The sequence below is a fragment of the Scyliorhinus canicula genome, chromosome 13 (genome assembly GCF_902713615.1).
Source record: "Scyliorhinus canicula chromosome 13, sScyCan1.1, whole genome shotgun sequence".
Classification (NCBI taxonomy): domain Eukaryota; kingdom Metazoa; phylum Chordata; class Chondrichthyes; order Carcharhiniformes; family Scyliorhinidae; genus Scyliorhinus; species Scyliorhinus canicula.
The window spans coordinates 161,630,188-161,651,067 of NC_052158.1; the positions used below are offsets into that span (position 1 = coordinate 161,630,188).

The 20,880-nt window shown below is 47.9% G+C and overlaps 1 protein-coding gene across 5 annotated transcripts in view; it reads right to left on the reverse strand.

Annotated features, from left to right (window-relative positions):
• Positions 1-505: 505 nt before the first annotated feature.
• Positions 506-20,880, reverse strand: part of LOC119976015 (myoneurin-like) — a 75,775-nt gene continuing 55,400 nt past the window's right edge. The window contains exons 5-7 of one of the 5 annotated variants that reach the window (XM_038816070.1): positions 11,475-11,561; positions 4,028-4,295; positions 3,063-3,611 (exon numbers count right to left, since the gene is read on the reverse strand). In XM_038816070.1, the coding sequence (XP_038671998.1) occupies positions 4,057-4,295; positions 11,475-11,561 (326 nt within the window). In that variant the 3' untranslated portion in view covers positions 3,063-3,611; positions 4,028-4,056. Of the gene's footprint in view, positions 814-3,062; positions 3,612-3,668; positions 4,296-11,474; positions 11,562-20,880 lie in introns of those variants that run through there. The other 4 variants (XM_038816074.1, XM_038816071.1, XM_038816069.1 and 1 more) reach the window with 4 other exon arrangements.

Sequence of the window (20,880 nt, forward strand, 5' to 3'; positions counted from 1 at the left end):
CACTATCATTGACATCATGTTCACTGGCCTATAGTTACCCGGGTTATCCTTGCAACCCTTCTTAAATAACAGGACAACATTGGCTATTCTCCAATCCTCTGGGATCTCACCTGTGGCCAATGAAGAAACAAAGATTTCTGTTAGAGGCCCAGCGATTTCATCTCTTGTCGCTCTCAAAGGCCCAGCGATTTCATCTGGCCTCCCTCAGTAATCTGGGATGCCATCTGGCCCTGGGGGTTTGTCTACTATAAAGCTTTTTAACACTTCCTCCCTCGTAATAACGATCTGTTCTAAAGTGTTTCCATATCCCTCTGAGACACCATCAATTAACGTGTCCCTCTCCTTTGGAACTCACCTCCTGACCCCCCGAAAGCCTGTCCACCATCTACAAGTCAGGAGTGTAAGGTAATACTCTCCATTTGCCTGGATGAGTGCAGCTCCAGCAACACTCAAGAAGCTCGACTCCATCCAGTACAAAGCAGCCCCGCTTGATTGGCACCCCGTTCCACAAACATTCAAACCCTCCACCATCAACGAACAGAGGCAGCCGTGTGTCGCGTCTACAGGATGCACTGCAGGAACTCACCAAGGCTCCCGAGACATCATCTTCCAAACCCATGACTGTAAATACCTAGAAAGATGTCAACAAATGCTCTTCAAACCACACACCATACTGGCTGGGAAATATATCGCCTTTATTGTAGCTGGGTGAAAATCCTGGAACTCCCTCCCTAACAGCAAAGTGGGTATACCTACACCACATGGACTGCAGTCATTCAAGAAGGCATCTCACCACCATCTTCTGAAGGGCAACTAGGGAAGGGCAATAAAAATGCTGATTAATGCTCACATCCGATGAATGAATAATTTTTAATAAAATTCTTGTGGTTCTCTGATATATAGGGTAATATTAATAATTAGAATCCTTATTGTCAAAAGTCGGCTTACATTAACACTGCAATGAAGCTGCTGTGAAGAGCCCCTAGGCACCACATTCTGGTGCCTGTTTGGGTATGCAGAGGGAGAATTCAGAATGCCCAATTCACCTAACCTGCACGTCTTTCGGGACTTGTGGGAGGAAACCAGAGCACCCGGAGGAAACCCACGCAGACACAGGGAGAATGTGCAGACTCCGCACAGACAGTGATCCGAACAAGGAATTGAACCTCAGACCCTGGAGCTGTGAAGCAACAGTGCTAACCACTGTGCTACCATCAAAACCAGTTCACTTTACCAGCTCAAATTTCATATGGGTCATGACACAAATGTCAGGACCTGGGCCTTAGGGTCACTGCTCCTGATAAACAGGTCTTTATATGTGTCGCACAACAGCTTGGAATCAGCAAGAGTTACAGAGTAAAGCTCCCTCTACACTGTCCCCATCAAACACTCCCAGGACAGGTACAGCACGGGGTTAGATGCAGAGTAAAGCTCCCTCTACACTGTCCCCATCAAACACTCCCAGGACAGGTACAGCACGGGGTTAGATACAGAGTAAAGCTCCCTCTACACTGTCCCCATCAAACACTCCCAGGACAGGTACAGCACGGGGTTAGATACAGAGTAAAGCTCCCTCTACACTGTCCCCATCAAACACTCCCAGGACACATTCTAAGAGAGATTATAAAACCCAAATTGACTGTCGGGGAGGAAGAGTCAGGCAGCTGCAGTGGGACGTGTTGGAACAATTAAATAAATCTCTGATACAGAGAATTGAACAGTAAATGTGGACCCCATTGTTATTACACAGACGCAGAGGTGACCCAATGCAGGAGTGTTAGTGAGACACAAATGAGACACTCAGCTGTTCCTGTCCTGCTGTGATGGTCAACATTCAGGTAACCTGCTTGGGAACTATTAAATACTGCATCAGGTAATATGTAGTGTCACAGTTTCAGAGATATATGGAGAGCTGGGCCCACACTCCTGGTTGAAGGCAATGCACCCAGGACCTGATCGGGGAAGAACATCTATTAGACGCAAACATTCCGCTCTGTCTGTAAACAGAAATATTCAACCTGGGAACAATAAAAAGTCATTTGTTACAATAAATTCATTGTGTAAACAGCACAAGAGATGTCATGGTCTGTATCATAAATACAGGAGAATAAATTGTACAGAATCATCAATGTTGGCAACGAGTGACAGCCGCAGAATCTGGGGGGAGGGGGCGCTTGGCGAAGTACACAGTCACTCCGTCCGGAGTTCAGTCTCAGCAAACCCCCCACAATCCCTTCTAATGGGGCTACCCCACATCCTCTCAGCCACCACACCCACTCGCTCCACTGGGCCAGGTGATCCCTATGCTACCCCCCCCCCCCCCCCCCCCAGCGAGTTGTGTCAGCTGCTCCTTCCCCTGGGCGACTGTGTGATCTCCCACCCCCCAGTGACTGCGTTATTCTCCCCCCGGGGGTAATTGCGTGTTTCCCCCCCCCTCCCCCCGGGGTGACTGTGTGATCTCCCACCCCCCAGTGACTGCGTTATTCTCCCCCCGGGGGTAATTGCGTGTTTCCCCCCCCCCCCCCCCGGGGTGACTGTGTGATCTCCCACCAGCCCCCCCGTGACTGTGATCTCCCCCCCCCCCCCCCCCCCCCCCGAGCGACTGTGTGATCTCTCTCCCCCCCCCCCCCTTCCCCGGGGTAACTGCGTTTTCCCCCCCCTCCCCCCGGGGGTAACTGCGTGTTCCCCCCCTCGGAAACCGTGTTTTCCCCCCTCCCCCGGGGTAACTGCGTGTTTCGCCTCCCCCCCGGGGTAACTGCGTGTTTCGCCTCCCCCCTGGGGTAACTGCATGTTCCCCCCCTCGGAAACCGTGTTTCCCCTCCCCCCCGGGGTAACTGCGTGTTTTCCCCCCTCCCCCCGGGGTAACTGCGTGTTTTCCCCCCTCCCCCCGGGGTAACTGCGTGTTTTCCCCCCTCCCCCCCGGGGTAACTGCGTGTTCTCCCTCCCTCCCCCCGGGTGACTGCGTGTTTCCCCCCCTCCCCCCGGGGTGACTGCGTGTTTCCCCTCTCCCCCCGGGGTGACTGCGTGTTTCCCCCCCTCCCCCCGGGGTGACTGCGTGTTTCCCCCCTCCCCCCTGGGCGAGGTGGGCCATGTTCTCCCCTGGGCGAGGCGGGCGATGTTCTCCCCTGGGCGAGGTGGGCAATGTCCTCCCCTGGGCGAGGTGGGCAATGTCCTCCCCTGGGCGAGGTGGGCAATGTCCTCCCCTGGGCGAGGTGGGCCATGTCCTCCCCTGGGCGAGGTGGACAATGTCCTCCCCTGGGCGAGGTGGGCGATGTTCCCCCCTGGGCGAGGTGGGCCATGTCCTCCCCTGGGCGAGGTGGACAATGTCCTCCCCTGGGCGAGGTGGGCCATGTCCTCCCCTGGGCGAGGTGGGTGATGTTCTCCCCTGGGCGAGGTGGGCGATGTCCTCCCCTGGGCGAGGTGGGCGATGTCCTCCCCTGGGCGAGGTGGGCCATGTCCTCCCCTGGGCGAGGCGGGCGATGTCCTCCCCTGGGCGAGGTGGACAATGTCCTCCCCTGGGCGAGGTGGGCGATGTCCTCCCCTGGGCGAGGTGGGCCATGTCCTCCCCTGGGCGAGGTGGGCGATGTTCTCCCCTGGGCGAGGCGGGCGATGTCCTCCCCTGGGCGAGGCGGGCGATGTTCCCCCCTGGGCGAGGTGGACAATGTCCTCCCCTGGGCGAGGCGGGCGATGTTCCCCCCTGGGCGAGGTGGACAATGTCCTCCCCTGGGCGAGGCGGGCGATGTTCCCCCCTGGGCGAGGCGGGCGATGTCCTCCCCTGGGCGAGGGGGGCGATGTCCTCCCCTGGGCGAGGTGGGCGATGTTCTCCCCTGGGCGAGGTGGGCGATGTCCTCCCCTGGGCGAGGTGGGCGATGTTCTCCCCTGGTCGAGGTGGGCGATGTTCTCCCCTGGGCGAGGTGGGCGATGTCCTCCCCTGGGCGAGGGGGGCGATGTTCTCCCCTGGGCGAGGTGGGCGATGTCCTCCCCTGGGCGAGGTGGGCGATGTTCTCCCCTGGGCGAGGCGGGCGATGTTCTCCCCTGGTGAGCTGGGAGGTTCTGTCAGTATAGTTGCTGCAGGAAGATGAGCTGGGTCTCTGGGTAGGCGGAGACAGGGGGCCGCAGCAACTGTTCCGTGGATAAAGATGGGCCCTCGCTCACGGGCAGCAGAATCTCTTGTTGCTCTGGTCCAATGGCGACAGTGAGTGGTATGGTTAGATCGCAGGGTTTTTGATCCACAATGTCCTGCGGTTCACTTTTGACAAAATCTTCCCCACCATTAGCATCGGTCCTTTTCACAGCTGGAAAAGAAATAATTTCATGAAACAAGGTGGCCGATGCTGGAGATTGTCCCAATTTCCCTCTTTGGCTCCCAAATATTGATGATCACCGGAAGATTCTCCTTCAATGATGGGGAGGCAGTGATATTTTCTCTAGATTACTAATCCAGAGATCAGGTAAATGCTGCAGGGACCCAGGTTCAAATCCCACCACTGTAAATGGTGAACCTGCCTCAAGCCTGGTTCTCTGGGAGATTCCGGCCATCTCCTATGCAACAGGCAGTCCGGGTTCTGGATAACATCTTCCTGTACCAGCACCAATGTTGAAGGAATTCAGTGAGCCGAACCCACTTAACTTTAACCCTCCCATGAAGGAACCCTCACTCTCGCCTAATACTCTGGACTCTTATATTTATATATATATATATTTATATATATATATATATTTTTTTTCTGAATTGTACTTCAATTCAATGAAAAGTGGATAAGGACATTCCAGGAGCATCACCAGACATTGGGATTTGGATTTGCCTTCTGTCACGTGTACCGAGGGACAGTGAAAAGTATTTTTCTGCAAGTAGCTCAAACATATGAAAGGAAAATACATAATAGGGCAACACAAGGTACACAATGTAAATACATGGACAGAGGCATCAGGTCAAGCATACAGGACTGTAGTATTAATCGGGTCAGTCCATAAGAGGGTAATTCAGGCGTCTGTTCGTGCTTGTTCTTAGATTTTTGTATCTCCTGCCCGATGGAAGAAGTTGGAAGAGTGAGTAAGCCGGGTGGGAGGGGGGGGCTTTGATTATGCTGCCCGCTTTCCCCAGGCAGCGGGAGGTGTAGATGGAGTCAATGGATGGGAGGCAGGTTTGTGTGATGGACTGGGCTGAGTTCACGACTCTATAGTTTCTTGCGGTCCTGGGCCGAGCAGTTGCCATACCAGGCTGTGATGCCAGATAGGATGCTTTCTATGGTGCATCTGTAAAAGTTGGTAAGAGTCAGTGTGGACATGCCAAATTCCCTTAGTTTCCTGAGGAAGTATAGGCGCTGTTGTGCTTTCTTGGCGGTAACGTCGACGTGGGTGGACCAGGATAGATTTTGGTGATATGAACAACTAGGAATTTGCAGCTGTTAACCATCTCCACCTCGGCCCCATTGATGCTGACAGGGCCCCAAGGGAGTATTTGACCTGGCAAAACTGAAGTCAATGTCATACCCGGCACAAAGGAAGATGGTTGTGGTGGTCGGAGGTCAATTATCTCAGCTCCAGGATATCACTGTAGGAGTTCCTCAGGGTAGTGTCCTCGGCCCGACCATCTTCAGCTGCTTCATCAATGACCTTCCTTCCATCATAAGGTTCAGAAGTGGGGATATTCGCAGATAATTGCACAATGTTCAGCACCATTTGCGACTCCTCTGTTACTGATGTTATCTGAACCCAAATGGACCAAGTCCTGGACAATATTCAGGCTTTGCCCGATAAGTGGCAAGTTACATCTGAACCACAACAGTGCGAGGCAATGACCAGCTCCAACAAGGCCACCTCTGCTTGAGGTACAATGGCATCGCCATTGCTGAAATCTCACTATTAACATGCTGGGGGTCACTATGGACTCGAAACTGAATTGGACCAGCAATACAGGTACTGTGTGGGTCAGAGGCTGGGGATTCTGCAGAGTAACTCATCTCCCAACTCCACAAAGTCGCCATTGAAAAGGGGTCTGGTGGAATACTCTCCACCTGGCTGAATGCTTGCAGCTCCAACAACACTCGAGTAACTTAGGCACCAGCCAAGACAAAGCAGCCGCTTATTTGGCACCCCATCCACCACCTTAACATTCACTCCCTTCGCCACCAATACAGAGTAGCTGCAATGTCTACCAACTACAATCTGCATTTCAGAATCCACCACCGCTCTTTTCACAGCACCTTTCAAACCCGAGATCTCGACCAACTAGAAGAACCAGTGTGCAAAACCATGAGAGGTATAGATAGCAAGAAGCTTTTTCCCCCCAGAGTGGGGGACTCAATTACTAGGGATCACGAGTTCAAGGTGAGAGGGGAAAAGTTTACGGGAGATATGCGTGGAAAGTTCTTTCTGCAGAGGGTGGTGGATGCTTGGAGCGCATTGCCGGCGGAGGTGGTAGAGGCAGGCACGATAGCACGATAGCGTCATTTAAGATGTATCTAGACAGATACATGAATGGAGAGGGAGCAGAGGGATAAAGATCCTTAGAAAATATGCAACAGCTTTAGATAGAGGATCTGGATGCTGCGGCGCAGGCTTGGAGGGCCGAAGGGCCTGTTCCTGTGCTGTCATTTTTCTTTGTTCTAGAGAACAAGGACCGCTGATGCCTGCAAATGCCAACACCTGCCACACACCAACCATTACTGTTCCTTTACTGTCCTGAGTCAAAACCGAGGAACTGTCCCCCCAACAACACTATTGCCCATACAGCACAGGGAGTTTAAAAAGCAGTTAGACAGTTACATGGACAGGGTGGGTATAGAGGGATATGGCCCAATGCGGGCAAGTGGGACTAGCTTAGTGATAGAAATTGGGCGGCATGGATAAGCTGGGCCGAAGGGCCTGTTTCCATGTTGTAAACATCTATGATGCAGTCTGCCGCTGCAGCAGTTCAAGGAAGCAACTCACCATCACTTTCTTGAGAGCAATTAGGGATGAGAAATGAAGATGATGTCCTACTCAGAAATGCCCATCGGTGGCACAGTGGTTAGCACTGCTGCCGCACAGTGCCAGGGGCTCAGGTTCAATTCCCACTTTAGGTGAATGTGTGGAGTTTACACATTCTCCCATGTCTGTGTGGGTTTCCTCCGGGTGCTCCGGTTTCCTCCAACAGACCAAACGTGTGCAGGTTAGGTGGATTGGCCATGATAAATTGCCACTTAGGATGGGATTTCGGGAATATGGCGGGGATTGGGCCTAGGTAGGGTGCTCTTTCCAAGGGTTGCCCCACAACCTGACTACTGCTAGGGGCCCTGCATGGCATGGGTCGGGTCCTGGGACCCCAGCTATTCACAATATATATTAATGATTTAGACGAGGGAACTAAATGCAATAGCTCCAAATTTGCAGATGACAGCAAGTTGGGTGGGAGGGTGAGCTGTGAGGAGGATGTAGAGATCCTTCAGGGTGATTTGGACAAGTTGAGTGAGTGGGAAAATGAATGGCAGATGCAGTATAATTTGGATAAATGCGAGATTATCCATTTTGGTAGCAAAAATTAGATGGCAGACTATTATCTGAATGGTCATAAATTAGGAGAGGGGAATGTATAATGAAACCTGGGTGTGCTCGTACACTAGTTACTGAGGTAAGCATGCAGGTAGAGTAGGTGGTTATGAGGGCAAATGGTATTCTGGTCTTTATAGCGAGAGGATTAGAGTATAGGCACAGGGCTGACTTGCTGCAATTATATACGGCCTTGGTGAGGCCACACCTGGATTATTGTGTGCAGTTATGGCAAGAAGGAGCCCGAGCTAAACTGGACTCAATGGGAATCAGGGGGGAAACTCTCCGCTGGTTGGCGTCATTCCCGGCACAAAGGAAGATGGTTGTAGTGGTTGGAGGTCAGTCATCTCAGCTCCAGGACATCACTGCAGGAGTTCCTCAGGGTAGTGTCCTCGGCCCCAACCATCTTCAGCTTCTTCATCAATGACCTCCCTTCCACCATAAGGTTAGAAGTGGGGATGTTTGCGGATGACTGCACAATGTTCAGCACCATTCACAACTCCTCAGATAATGAAGCAGTCAGTGTCCAAATGCAGCAAGACCTGGACAATATCCAGGCTCGGGCTGACAAGTGGCAAGTTAATTCACACCATAGAAGTGCCAGGCCACAACAATCTCCTACAAGAGAGGATCTAACCACTGCCCTTTGACATTCAATGGCATTACCATCGCTCAATCTCCCACAATCAACATCCTGGGGGTTACCATTGATCAGAAACTCAACTGGACCCAGCCACATTAATACTGTGGCTGCTAGGGCAGGTCAAAGAATGTTGCGGAGAGTAATTCTCCTCCTGACCCCCCCATAGCCTGTCCTCATCTACAAGGCAAGTGTCAGGTGTAATGGAATACTCTCCACTTGCCTGGATGAGTGCAGCTTCATCAACACTCAAGAAGCTTAACAGACAAAGCAACCTAATTGATTGCTCCCCCTTCCACAAACATTCAAGCCCTCCACCATCGACAAACAGTGACAGCCGTGTGTACCATCTACAAAATGCACTGCAGTAACTCACCAAGGTTCCTCAGCACCTTCCAAACCCACGACCATCTACCATCTAGAAGGACAAGAGCAGTAGATACCTGGGAACCCCACCACCTGAAGGTTCCCCTCCGAGTCACTCACCACCCTGACTTGGAAATATATCTCCGTTCCTTCACTGTCGCTGGGGCAACATCCTGGAGCTCCCTCCCTAACAGCACAGTGGGTGTGCCTACACCTCGGATTGCAGCGGTTCAATAAGGCAACTCACCACCACCTTCTGAAGGGCAACTAGGGATGGGCAATAAAAATGCTGCTCTGGCCAATGACACCTACATCCCATAAAATTAACTTTAAAAAACTTAGGGGGTGGAAATGTTGCATTTGGATTGGTTGTACCTCCATCCAGTCAATTAACTGTGGGCGGTACTATAAGAGTTATAGAATCATACAGCACAGAAAAGGCCCTTTGGCCCATCGCATCTGTGCCGGTCAAAAACAACCGTACTATTCTAATCCCATTTTCCAGCACTTAGTCCAAAGCCTTGTCTGCCCTGAAATATCCAATCTCTCTCTATAACTAAAACTCTCCAGCCCAGGCAACATCCTGGTAAATCTCCTCTGCACCCTTCCCAGTGGCTATCACATCCTTCCTATAATGTGGATTCCAGAACTCCACACAATACTCTAGCTGTGGCCTAACCAACGTTTTATAAAGTTCCAGCATAACCTCCCTGCTCTTAAACTTTATCCCTCGGCTAATAAAGGCAAATATATCATACGCCTTCTTAACCACTGTACCCACCTGCTCTGCTACCTTAAGGGACCAGTGTACATGCACAGCAAGGTCCCTCTGATCCTCGGTGCTTCCCAGGGTCCTGCCGTTTATCCTGTATTCCCTTTGCCTTGTTTGTCCTGACCAAGTGCATCATCTCACACTTATCCGGATTGAATACCATTTGCCGCTGACCAGCCCGTCTATATCCTCCTGTAATCTCAGGCTATCCTCCTCACTATTTACCACCTACCAATTTTCATATCATCCGGGAACTTACTGATCAACCCTCCTACATTCACGTCTAAATCAACTGTGGGGCAGCATTGAAAGCTTGGCTTCTGGTAGAAAGATGGGGACAAGCGTGTGAAGCATCACAATGTTTCTCAATAAAAGTTCAGTTAATTTGCACCAAACCTCCTCCTCATTCAATTAATGACACCTGTCAAGTTAGTTTAAACCCTTCCCGATAGCACTCGCAAATCGCCCTGCAAAGAAATTGGTTGCGGTTCTCTTGAAATGAAAATCACTTGTCACGAGTGGGCTTCAATGAAGTTACAGTGAAAAGCCCCTAGTCGCCACATTCTGGCGCCTGTTCGGGGAGGCTGGTACGAGAATCGAACCGTGCTGCTGGCCTGCTTGGTCTGCTTTTAAAGCCAGCAATTTAGCCCAGTGAGCTAAACCAGCCCCTTAATGTGCAACCTGTTCACTCTGTGCAGATCCCAACTCTCCATAACTGATCTCAACGTCACAGGAATCTAAAGCTCTCCCTCTTGCACCATCTCTACAGCTAGGCATTTTGCTGCTCTATCCTCAGTTTTTGTATTCTATATTGAGATTGCTATGGGAAGTAATCTGGAGATTACCATTTCTGAGGTCCTGCATACTGGTTTAGCTCACTGGGCTAAATCGCTGGCTTTTAAAACAGACCAAGCAGGCCAACAGCACGGTTCGATTCCCGTACCAGCCTCCCCGGACAGGCGCCGGAATGTGGCGACTAGGGGCTTTTCACAGTAACTTCATTGAAGCCTACTCGTGACAATAAGCAATTTTTCAGGGGCTGGTTTAGCACACTGGGCTAAATCGATGGCTTTTAAAGCAGACCAAGGCAGGCCAGCAGCACAGTTCGATTCCCGTACCAGCCTCCCCGGACAGGCGCTGGAATGTGGCGACTAGGGGCTTTTCACAGTAACTTCATTGAAGCCTATTTGTGACAATAAGCGATTTTCATTTTTCAATTCATGCTAATTTCCTACCAAACTCTCTAAATTTAGACTACAGGATGACATCCCTCTTTCTGCCCATATTGTTGGTTACAATGTAGGCCATACCTGCTGGCTGTTCGCCTTCCCCGCAGGGTGCTCTGCAGCCCTTCAGTGACATAAGCTCATCAGATATCAGAGCAGAATTCGGCCATTTGGCCCATCGAGTCTGCTCTACCATTTGATCATAGCCGATCTCATCCTGGCCTTAACTCCACCGTCCTGCCCGTTCTCTGTAACCCTTCAACTCTTTGTCAAAGCTCGGAGTCATCCAGGCGCCAAACATAAGCTCCCTTCTCTCTCCACAGATGCTGCCAGGCTTGCTGAGATTTTCCTGCATTTTTTGTTTTTGTTTTAGATTCCAGCAACCGCAGTAATTTGCTTTTATCCTTCGGTTGGATTCATGTTTGTAGCCACATAAACACTTGTATGTTTTCCAACTATCCAATTACTGATCAGTCTTCTGCTTTTCTTTGTATCTTCCTGTGGGTTCTACCCATGGCTCTGTCAGCACTCCCCACATGAACTCTCACTCTCGCAGCTCCTGCATACTCGGCAGTTGCTTAGTGACCACATAAATAAATGCAGCATCTGTAAAGCTCTTAACTTGTTGGATACATCCGAGTGACTCCAGCACCTGCTCAAACTCTGAAATTTGGATAGAGCAACTCAGGAGAAACTATTTATTCTGGCAAGTGGGTAACAGAGGTGATAGTTTTAAGATGATTAGTAAATTCCTGGCGATGAAATGAGAAATAATTTCTTTGCCTACAGAATGTTCAGAGCTGGAAGGCTGCAGTAAGCAAGTTCCATAGCCAGTTTCAAAAGGCAATTCGACTGATATTTGAAGATTAACTTGGTGGGTTACGTGGAAAGATTTGGGATGGGATTGGTTGAATTGTCTTGATTTTCTGAAAATACTCACCACCATGAACTTTATTGTTATGTTTCTTTAAATTCTTCACATCAGAGTAGGAATTGCCACACAATTCACAGATAAAAGGTTTTTCACCTGGAAGAAACACTTTGTGAATATTTATGCAATTGATGTCAGTCATGCAAACATGCACATACGAATTAAAAGCAGGAGGGCATTCTGCCTGAGCCTGCTCCACCAGATAATGAGATCAAGGTTAATCTGATTGAAACCTCAACTCCACAACCGCCCCTTGTTTACCAAGAATCGATCCAGCCCGGGCTTTACTGCCCTTTAATGAAGAGAGTTCCAAAGAGTCATGGCCCTCCTCATCTGTGTCTTAAATGGGTAACCCCTTATTTTTAACAGTACCCCATGTTCTAGATTTCCTCATAAGAGGAAAGATCTGGGGCGGCATGTTGGAGCAGTGGTTAGCACTGCTGCCTCACAGCGCCAAAGTCCCAGGTTCGATTCCGGTCCTGGGTCATTGTCCGTGTGGAGTTTGCACATTCTCTCTGTGTCTGCGTGGGTCTGACCCCAACCCAAAGATGTGCAGGATAGGTGGATTGGCCATGATAGATTGCCACGTAATTGGGAAAACAAGAATTGGGTACTCCAAATTTATAAAAAAAGCAAGAGGAAACATCACAGATTGGATAGTTTGGATCAGTAATTGGCTAGCTGAAAGAAGACAGAGGGTGGTGGTTGATGGCAAATGTTCATCCTGGAGTTCAGTTACTAGTGGTGTACCGCAAGGATCTGTTTTGGGGCCACTGCTGTTTGTCGTTTTTATAAATGACCTAGAAGAGGGTGTAGAAGGATGGGTTAGTAAATTTGCAGATGACACGAAGGTCGGTGGAGTTGTGGATAGTGCTGAAGGATGTTGTAGGATACAGAGGGACATAGATAAGCTGCAGAGCTGGGCTGAGAGGTGGCAGATGGAGTTTAATGCGGAAAAGTGTGAGGTGGTTCACTTTGGAAGGAGTAACAGGAATGCAGAGTACTGGGCGAATGGCAAGATTCTTGGTAGTGTAGATGAACAGAGAGATCTCGGCATCCAGGTACATAAATCCCTGAAAGTTGCCACCCAGGTTAATAGGGCTGTTAAGAAGGCATATGGTGTGCTAGCCTTTATCAGCAGGGGGATTGAGTTTCGGAACCACAAGGTCATGCTGCAGCTGTACATAACTCTGGTGCGGCCGCACCTGGAGTACTGCGTGCAGTTCTGGTCACCACATTATAGGAAGGATGTGGAAGCTTTGGAAAGGGTTCAGAGGAGATTTACTAGGATGTTGCCTGGTATGGAGGGAAGGTCTTACGAGGAAAGGCTCAGGGAATTGAGGTTGTTTTCGTTAGAGAGGAGAAGGCTGAGAGGTGACTTAATAGAGACATATAAGATAGTCAGAGGGTTAGATAGGGCGGACAGTGAGAGTCTTTTTCCTCGGATGGTGATGACCAACACGAGGGGACATAGCTTTAAATTGAGGGGTGATAGATATAGGACAGATATCAGAGGCAGTTTCTTTACTCAGAGAGTAGTAGGGGTGTGGAACGCCCTGCCTGCAATAGTAGTAGACTCGCCAACTTTAAGGGCATTTAAGTGGTCACTGGATAGACATATGGATGAAAATGGAATAGTGTAGGTCAGATAGGCTTCAGATGGTTTCACAGGTCGGCGCAACATCGAGGGCCGAAGGGCCCGTACTGCGCTGTAGTGTTCTATGTTTCAATCGTATTGCACCTTACTCTTTTGATCTCCAGCAGATACAGACCTGATTGACCATCTGCTCTCCCTGCTGCAACATTCGATTCTTGCCATCTTAATTTGTTTCTGTGCTGGCTTCAAGTCACAACAATCCCAAAAACCGATCCCACTGCTTTGTTTTCTCCCATTTTCCTGTATCAATCACAAACTAATCCCAATATTAAAAAAAATTATTTAATGGGACTATTGCCCTTGAGCTGAGTGGCTGGCTAGACCAGGAGAGTGGAGCCGGAGAAAAAGAAGAATGTGAGAAAGAGCAAGACAGAGACTGGAGCCGGGAAGACACCATTGCAAAAAGGAGCGGAACTGGGAGAGGAGTCAGGTGGATAAATGATCACAAAAAAGAGTGAAACTCAGGAGAGCTGGGAAGGAGAAAGAGAGAGACTGGGAGTGGTGGCGGGGAGGTAAAAGGGCTCGAAAAAATGTGAGACTGAGCGCGGAGCTGGGAGGATAAAAGGGGGAGACAGAGCGAGTTTTGGGAAAATGAAAATCGCTTTATTGTCACGAGTAGGCCTCAATAAAGTTACTGTGAAAAGCCCCTAGTCGCCACATTCCGGCGCCTGTCCGGGGAGGCTGGTACGGGAATCGAACCGTGCTGCTGGCCTGCTTGGTCTGCTTTAAAAGCCAGCGATTTAGCTGAGTGAGCTAAACCAGCCCCTGACGATAAAAGAGTGCAAAAAGAGGGAGTCGAAGAGCTGAGCTGGGAGGATAAAAGAGCGACAAAGAGCGAGACAGAGCAGACTGCCAGTTTTGAGCTCCTCTAGTGATATCAGATTGCAAAAGTGATGCTGGGCAAGAGGAAGCAGCTGATTAGGGGAGTACGGGTGGATAAGTATTTACTACTTTTATTGCTTATGGTTTGGAAGCTCGATATTCTGTAGTAATGAGGACCAGGGAAGAAGGGGCCTACAGTAATTAATATTATTTGATTTTAAGTATCTTCCAAAAGGCAGGAGAGCTCCAAGCCTTGATTTGCTCCTCCTGCTGTATGTGGGAATCTGGGAACATTTCCAGTGCCCGGGACCAGCATGTGTGCAGGAAGCGTCTCCGCCTGCAGCTCCTGGAAGCCCGGGTTTTGGAGCTGGAGTCGCTGGGGACACTATGGAACATCTGCCAGTTGGAGAGCATCGTGGATAGCATGTATAGAGAGGTGGTCACACCGCAGTCTCAGACTCTGCAGGCAGGAAGGGAGTGGGTGACCACGAGGCACAGCAAGAGAGCGAGGCAGGCAGTGCAAGAATCTTCTGTGGCCGTTCCCCTGCAGAACAAATATACCGTTTGGATACTGTTGAGGGGAATGACCTCAGAGGAAAACAGCAACAACCAAACTCGTGGCACATGGTTGTCTCTGCGGCAGAGGGGAGGAGTAAAAAGTGTGGGAATGCAATAGTTATAGGGGATTTGATTGTAAGGGGAATAGATCGGCATTTCTGTGGCTGTAAACGAGACCCCAGGATGTATGTGCCTCCCTGGTGCTATGGTCAAGGATGTCTTGGAGTGGTTACAGGACATTCTAGACAGGATAGCCAGTGGTCGTGGTCACATCGGTACCAATGACACAGGTTAAAAAAAGGGATGAGGTCCTGAAAGCAGAATATCGGGAGTTAGGAAGAAAGTGGAGAAGTCGGACCTCACAAGGTAGTAATCTCAGGATTACTCCCAGTGCCACGTGCTAGTCAGAGTAGAAATAGCAGGATCTATCAGATAAATACGTGGCTGAAGAGATGGTGCAAGAGGGAGGGTGTCAGATTCCTGGGGCATTGGAACCAGTACAAACTGGACAGGTTACAGCTCGGCAGGACTGGGACTGATGTCCTAGGGGGAGTATTTGATAGAGTGGTTGGGGAAGGTTTAAACTAAAAGAGCAGGTTGAAAGGAGTCAGGAGGAGGAAACAAGGACAAAAACAAAACACAGAAAGTGGAATAAGAGAAGTGATAGGCAGAGAAACCAAGGGCCACAGTGAAAAATATTGGGAACAGGACAGGTAATGTTGAAAAGACCAGCTGAAAGGCTTTGTGCCTTAACGCTCAGAGTATTCATAATAAAACGGATGAACTATTCACGCAAATAGATGTAAACGGGTATGATATAATTATGATTACAGAGACATGGCTGCAGGGTGATCAGGGATGGGAACTGAATATCCAGGGGTATTTAGGGAGGACAGACAAAAAGGAAAAGGCAGTGAGGAAGGATATTAGCTCCGACAATGCGGAATCTGTATGGGTAGAGCTGAGAAACACCAAGGGGCAAAATATGTTCTTGGGCATTGGATATAGACCCTAAACTGCAGTGATATTGGGAATGTCATTAAACAGGAAATTAGAGACACATGTGTTAAAGGAACATCTATAATTATGGGTGATTTTAATCTGCATATAGATTGGGCAAATCAAATTAGTCACAATACCGTAGAGGAATTCCTGGTGTATATACTGGGCCAATATAACTTTGAGCAACCAATTAGTGAACCGACTGGGTGCTGTGTAATGAGAATCAAATAATTGGCAATCTAGTTGTGCGAGACCTCTTGGGGATGAGCGACCATAATATGATAGAATTTTTCATCAAGGTGGAGAGTGAAGTAGTTGATTCTCAGACAAGGGTCCTGAATCTTAAAGGAAACTACGATGAAATGAGGCATGAGTTGGCTACGATCGATTGGGGAATATTACTTAAAGGGATGACAGTGGATAATGTAATTGATAATATGGAAAGATGTGTCATTTGAAACATGGAAGTCTAGCAATATCTGGTCTGAGAGAAACATGAGAGAATGTAGGGAAAGATCCCACAAAGGGTTAACAGCAGCTGCAAAGAGCAGGATTATAAAATGCAGATTCCTTCTCCCAAACAGGATTATTGTATGAAGCTAAAAACAATGGTTCACACCTTCATTGAAAGTAACTATCTTAGTAAGCATCTGGAAAAGCATGGATGAGGGTTTCAGTTGAGCGAGGTGATACATGTAAACCTTTCAAGTTATAACCAAGTGGATTTTTGGCATACAGCTAAAAGCAATGTTTCACACCTTCATTGAAATTAACTCTCACAGTAAGCAGCTGGAAAGGAAAGAATGAGGTTCAGTTAAATTTGTTGACAATTCTAGGTGTGAAATTCTGCTAATATCAGGTCAATTAAAGAAAATTGGAGACTATCAGTCTACAAGAAACATAATTTAAAGCCAAAATCAAAGACAAAATTATGAGCTGGGACACAACTGGAAAATAAAACCATAGAAATGACAGGAAGCAAACCAAAATTCACACCCCCATTGAAACCAAAGCAATTTTGAATATCATAAAGGACAATGTAATCAGATCTGAGGCCTGAGGCTATGCCCAAAATTAATACTTAGTGTTAGAAAAATTTAGATCAAAGATACTTTTTACAATCAAAGTGAAATAAAAGTTACTTTACAATAAAATCATAAAAACTTAATAACTGTTAGAAAGAGAATATAAACCCAGACACCAGAGCAGGAACTACCAGAACTCAGAGAGAGGAGAGAAGCAGAGAAGGAACAAGAGAAGCAGAGTCAGCTTAGTCAGCTCGGTCATGGGAAAGATCAGACATAGCAGCCGAGCTAAAACAGCTAATACATCTAAGGAAGACTAGAATTTAAAGAGGAGGCAGAGTCAGCTCAGAGATGGCCAGCAGAGTCAGCTCTCACAGCTCAGTACATGGGAAAGATAGGACATAGCAACCGAGCTCACCAGCGAATACATCTAAAGACGACCAAATTTTAAAAAGAAGATTGATTGTCAAGGTGGACCTGAAGGTCCCTTCAACCAACCAGAAGGATCCAGAAGCAAGATCTTTTTACCTTTCTGTAAAGACAGTGATTGCATCTTTTTATTTTTTATTACTTTATCTTAGTTACAAAGCCAGGGCTCAGAGTGTGGACAGAGGCGAACCCCTAATCCAGCTCCTTGCCTGCTCCAAAAACCAATTCAAATTGAATCCAATTCATGGTCCCCATAAAGGAGACATACCAGATCTGAGCCAAAAGGCTCAATCTTAGCCAAAAGGCCGAGAAGCGATGTGATTGCATCTTTTAAAAAGAAAAAATATATAATAATAAAATAATTTAAAAGTTTTAACCTGAAACAGTGGTTATTAGCCTACTTTACTTACTTAACAACGCAGGACCCAGGACATCGATGCTACTAAGGGGTAAGTAGGTAAAATTCTTTGGTGAAGGTATGGGTTATACCGGGGGGATAACTTGAAAATATAGTTTGACCTGAATAGCCATTTAGAATATCGACCCTTTTGGTATAGGGGGAATTCTAAGAATAGTGGTGAGTTTTCAACAACAATAGGCAATGGCAAACATTCAAGGAACGCATGGGGAATTGCAAAATTAGTAATCCCTGTGTGGCACAAATTTTAAAAGGTGGCCAATCCATGGCTCACAAGGGAAAATAAAGGTAGTATTAGCTCCAAGGCAGAGGTAAATCAATTAGCCAGAAAAAACAGCAGACCCGAGGATTGGGAGCAGTTTAGAATTCAGCAAAGGGAGGATCAAGGGATTGATCAAGGGGAAAATAGAGTAAGAGAGTGAATTTGCAGGGAACATAAAAACTGACTGGAAGGTAGGTACGTGAAGAGAAAAGATTGGTGAAGACAAATGTAGGTTCTTACAGTTAGAAAAAGGGGGAATGTATAATAGGGGACAAAGAAATGGCTGAGCAACTGAACACAGACTTTGGTTCTGTCTTCACAAATGAGGATCCAAATCAGACCCCAGAAATGTTGGGGAACGCAGGGTTTAGTGAGAGGGAGGAACTGAAGGAGATCAACATTAGTAGAGAAATGGTGTTGGGGAAATTGATGGGATTGAAGGTGGATAAATCCCCAGGGCCTGAGAATCTGCATCCCAGAGAGCTTAAGGAGGTGGCTCTGGGAATAGTGGATGCATTGGTGGTCATCTTCCAGGATTCTATAGACTCTGGAACTGTCCCTGCAGATCGGAGGGGAGCTCACATCACTCCGATATTCAAAAAGGGAGGTAGAGAGAAAACAGGAACCAGTAGGCCTAACATCTGTAGTGGGAAAAATGCAACAGTTCATTTTTAAAAAATCTATAGCAGAGCACTTAGAAAACAGCGGCAGGATCGGACAGAGTCAGCGTGGATTTATGAAGGGAAAATCATGCTTGACAAATCTACTGGAATTTTCCGAGGATGTAACCAGTAAACTTGATGAGAAGGATGTGGTTTACATTGACTTCCAGGAGTTTTCGACAAAGTCCCGCATAAGAGATTGTGTAAAATTAAAGCGGATGGGATTGGGGGAGGTGTATTGAGGTGGATAGAAAACTGGTTGGCAGACAGGAAACAAAGAGTAGGAATTTTCTAATTGGCAGGCAGTAACTAGTGGGATACCACAGGGATCGGTGCTGGGACCGCAGCTATTCACAATATATATCAATGATTTAGATGAGGGAACTAAATGTAATAGCTCCAATTTTGCAGATGACACCAAGTTGTGTGGGAGGGAGAGCTGTGAGGAGGAAACAGCGATTCTTCAGTGTGATTTGGACAAGTTGAGTGAGTGAGCAAATGAATGGCAGATTCAGTATAATGTGGATAAATGTGAGGTTATCCACTTCCGTAGCAAAAACAGAAAGGCAGATTATTTGAATGGTTATAGATTGAGGAGGGGAATGTGCAACGAGACCTGGGTGCCCTCGTACACCAGTCGCTGAAAGGAAGCATGCAGGTACAGCAGGCGGTAAAGAAGGCAAATGGTCTGTGATTCACAGTTTAGTTGCAGGTGACAGAAAGTGATGACAGACAACTTTAGTGACTGGAAGCCAGTAATGTACCACAGGGATCTGTGCTGGGTCCCCTACTGTTTGTCATTTACATAAACGACATAGATGACGATGTGGGGGGTAGGATCAGTAAGTTTGCGGATGACACAAAGCTGGGCCGGGTGGTTAACAGCAAGGCTGAGAGTCTCGAGTTACAGGAAGATACAGACGGGATGGTCAAATGGGCAGAAAAATGGCAGATGGAATTTAACCCTGAAAAGTGCGAGGTGTTACACTTTGGAAGGAGCAATTTGACAACGAAGTATTCAATGAATGGCCTGACACTGGGAAGTTCCAAGGAACAAAGGGACCTTGGCATGTTTGTCCATAGACCTCCGAATGCAGAAGGACAGGTTAATAGGGTGGTGAAAAAGGCATATGGGACATTTGCCTTTATCAATCAGGGGCATAGATTACAAAAGCAGGGAGGTCATGTTGGAGTTGTGTAGAACTTTGGGAAGGCCACAGCTGGAGTACTGTGTGCAATTCTGGCCACCACATTATGGGAAGGATGTGATTGCACTGGAGGGGGTGTGGAGAAGGTTCACCAGGATGTTGCCTGGGATGGAACATTTAAATTATGAAGAGAGGTTGGATAGGCTTGGGTTGTTTTCTCTGGAGTAAAGAAGACTGAGGGGTGACCTGATCGCTGTGTACAAGATTATGAGAGGCATGGACAGGGTGGATAGGGAGCAGCGAAGAGTCAGTTACGAGGGGACACAAGTTCAAGGTGAGGGGCGGGAGGTTTAGGGTGGATTGGAGGAAAGACCTTTTTACCCAGAGGGTGGTGATGGTCTGGAATGCACTGACTGGGTGGGTGGTAGAGGTGGTTGCCTCACATCCTTTAAGAAGAACCTGGATGAGTACTTGGCACGTCATAACATTCAAGGCAATGGCCAAGTGCTGGCAGATCAAATTAGGTAGACAGGTCAGGTGTTTTTCATGCATTGGTGCAGACTCGATGGACCTCTTCTGCCATCTATTATTGTGTGATTCATAGCGAGATGATTCGAGTACAGGAGCATGGATGTTTTGCTGCAATTATACAGGGCCTGGCGAGGCCGTTTCTGGAATATTATGTGCAGTTTTGATCTCCTTTTTTGAAGAAGGATGTTCTTGATATAGAAGGAGTGCAGCAAAGGTTTACCAGACTGATTCCTGGGATGGCAGGACTGAAATATGAGAAGAGATTGAATTTGTTAGGATTGTATTCGCTGGAGTTCAGAAGAATGAGGGGGGATCTCATAGAGACCTATAACATTCGAACAGGACTAGACAGGATAGATTTAGGAAGGATGTTCCCAGTGGTGGGGTGTCCAGAACAAGGGATGACAACTAGAAGATATGGGATAGACCATTTAGGAGTGAAATCAGCAGAAATTTCTTCACCCAGAGAGTGGTGACCCTGTGGAATTCATTACCACAGGAAGTAGTTCCTGTGCTTGTTTCTATGAGAGTTTCAAGAATGTGGGGTCATTTCATTGAAGTATATAATGATCCTGAATGGTATTGACATGGTGGAAGTGAAAGGGATAAGACCAAAAGATATAGGAGCAGAATTAGCCCATCGAGTCTGCTCCGCCATTCAATCATGGCTGATATTTTCTCATCCCCATTCTCCTGCCTTCTCCCCATAACCCCTTATTGATCAAGAACCTATCTATCTCTGTCTTAAAGACACTCAGTGATTTGGCCTCCACAGCCTTCTGCGGCAAAGTGTTCCACAGATTCATCGCCCTCTGGCTGAAGAAATTCCTCCTCATCTGTTTTAAAGGATAATCTCATTAGTCTGAGATTGTGTCCTCTGCTTTTAGATTTTCCTACAAGT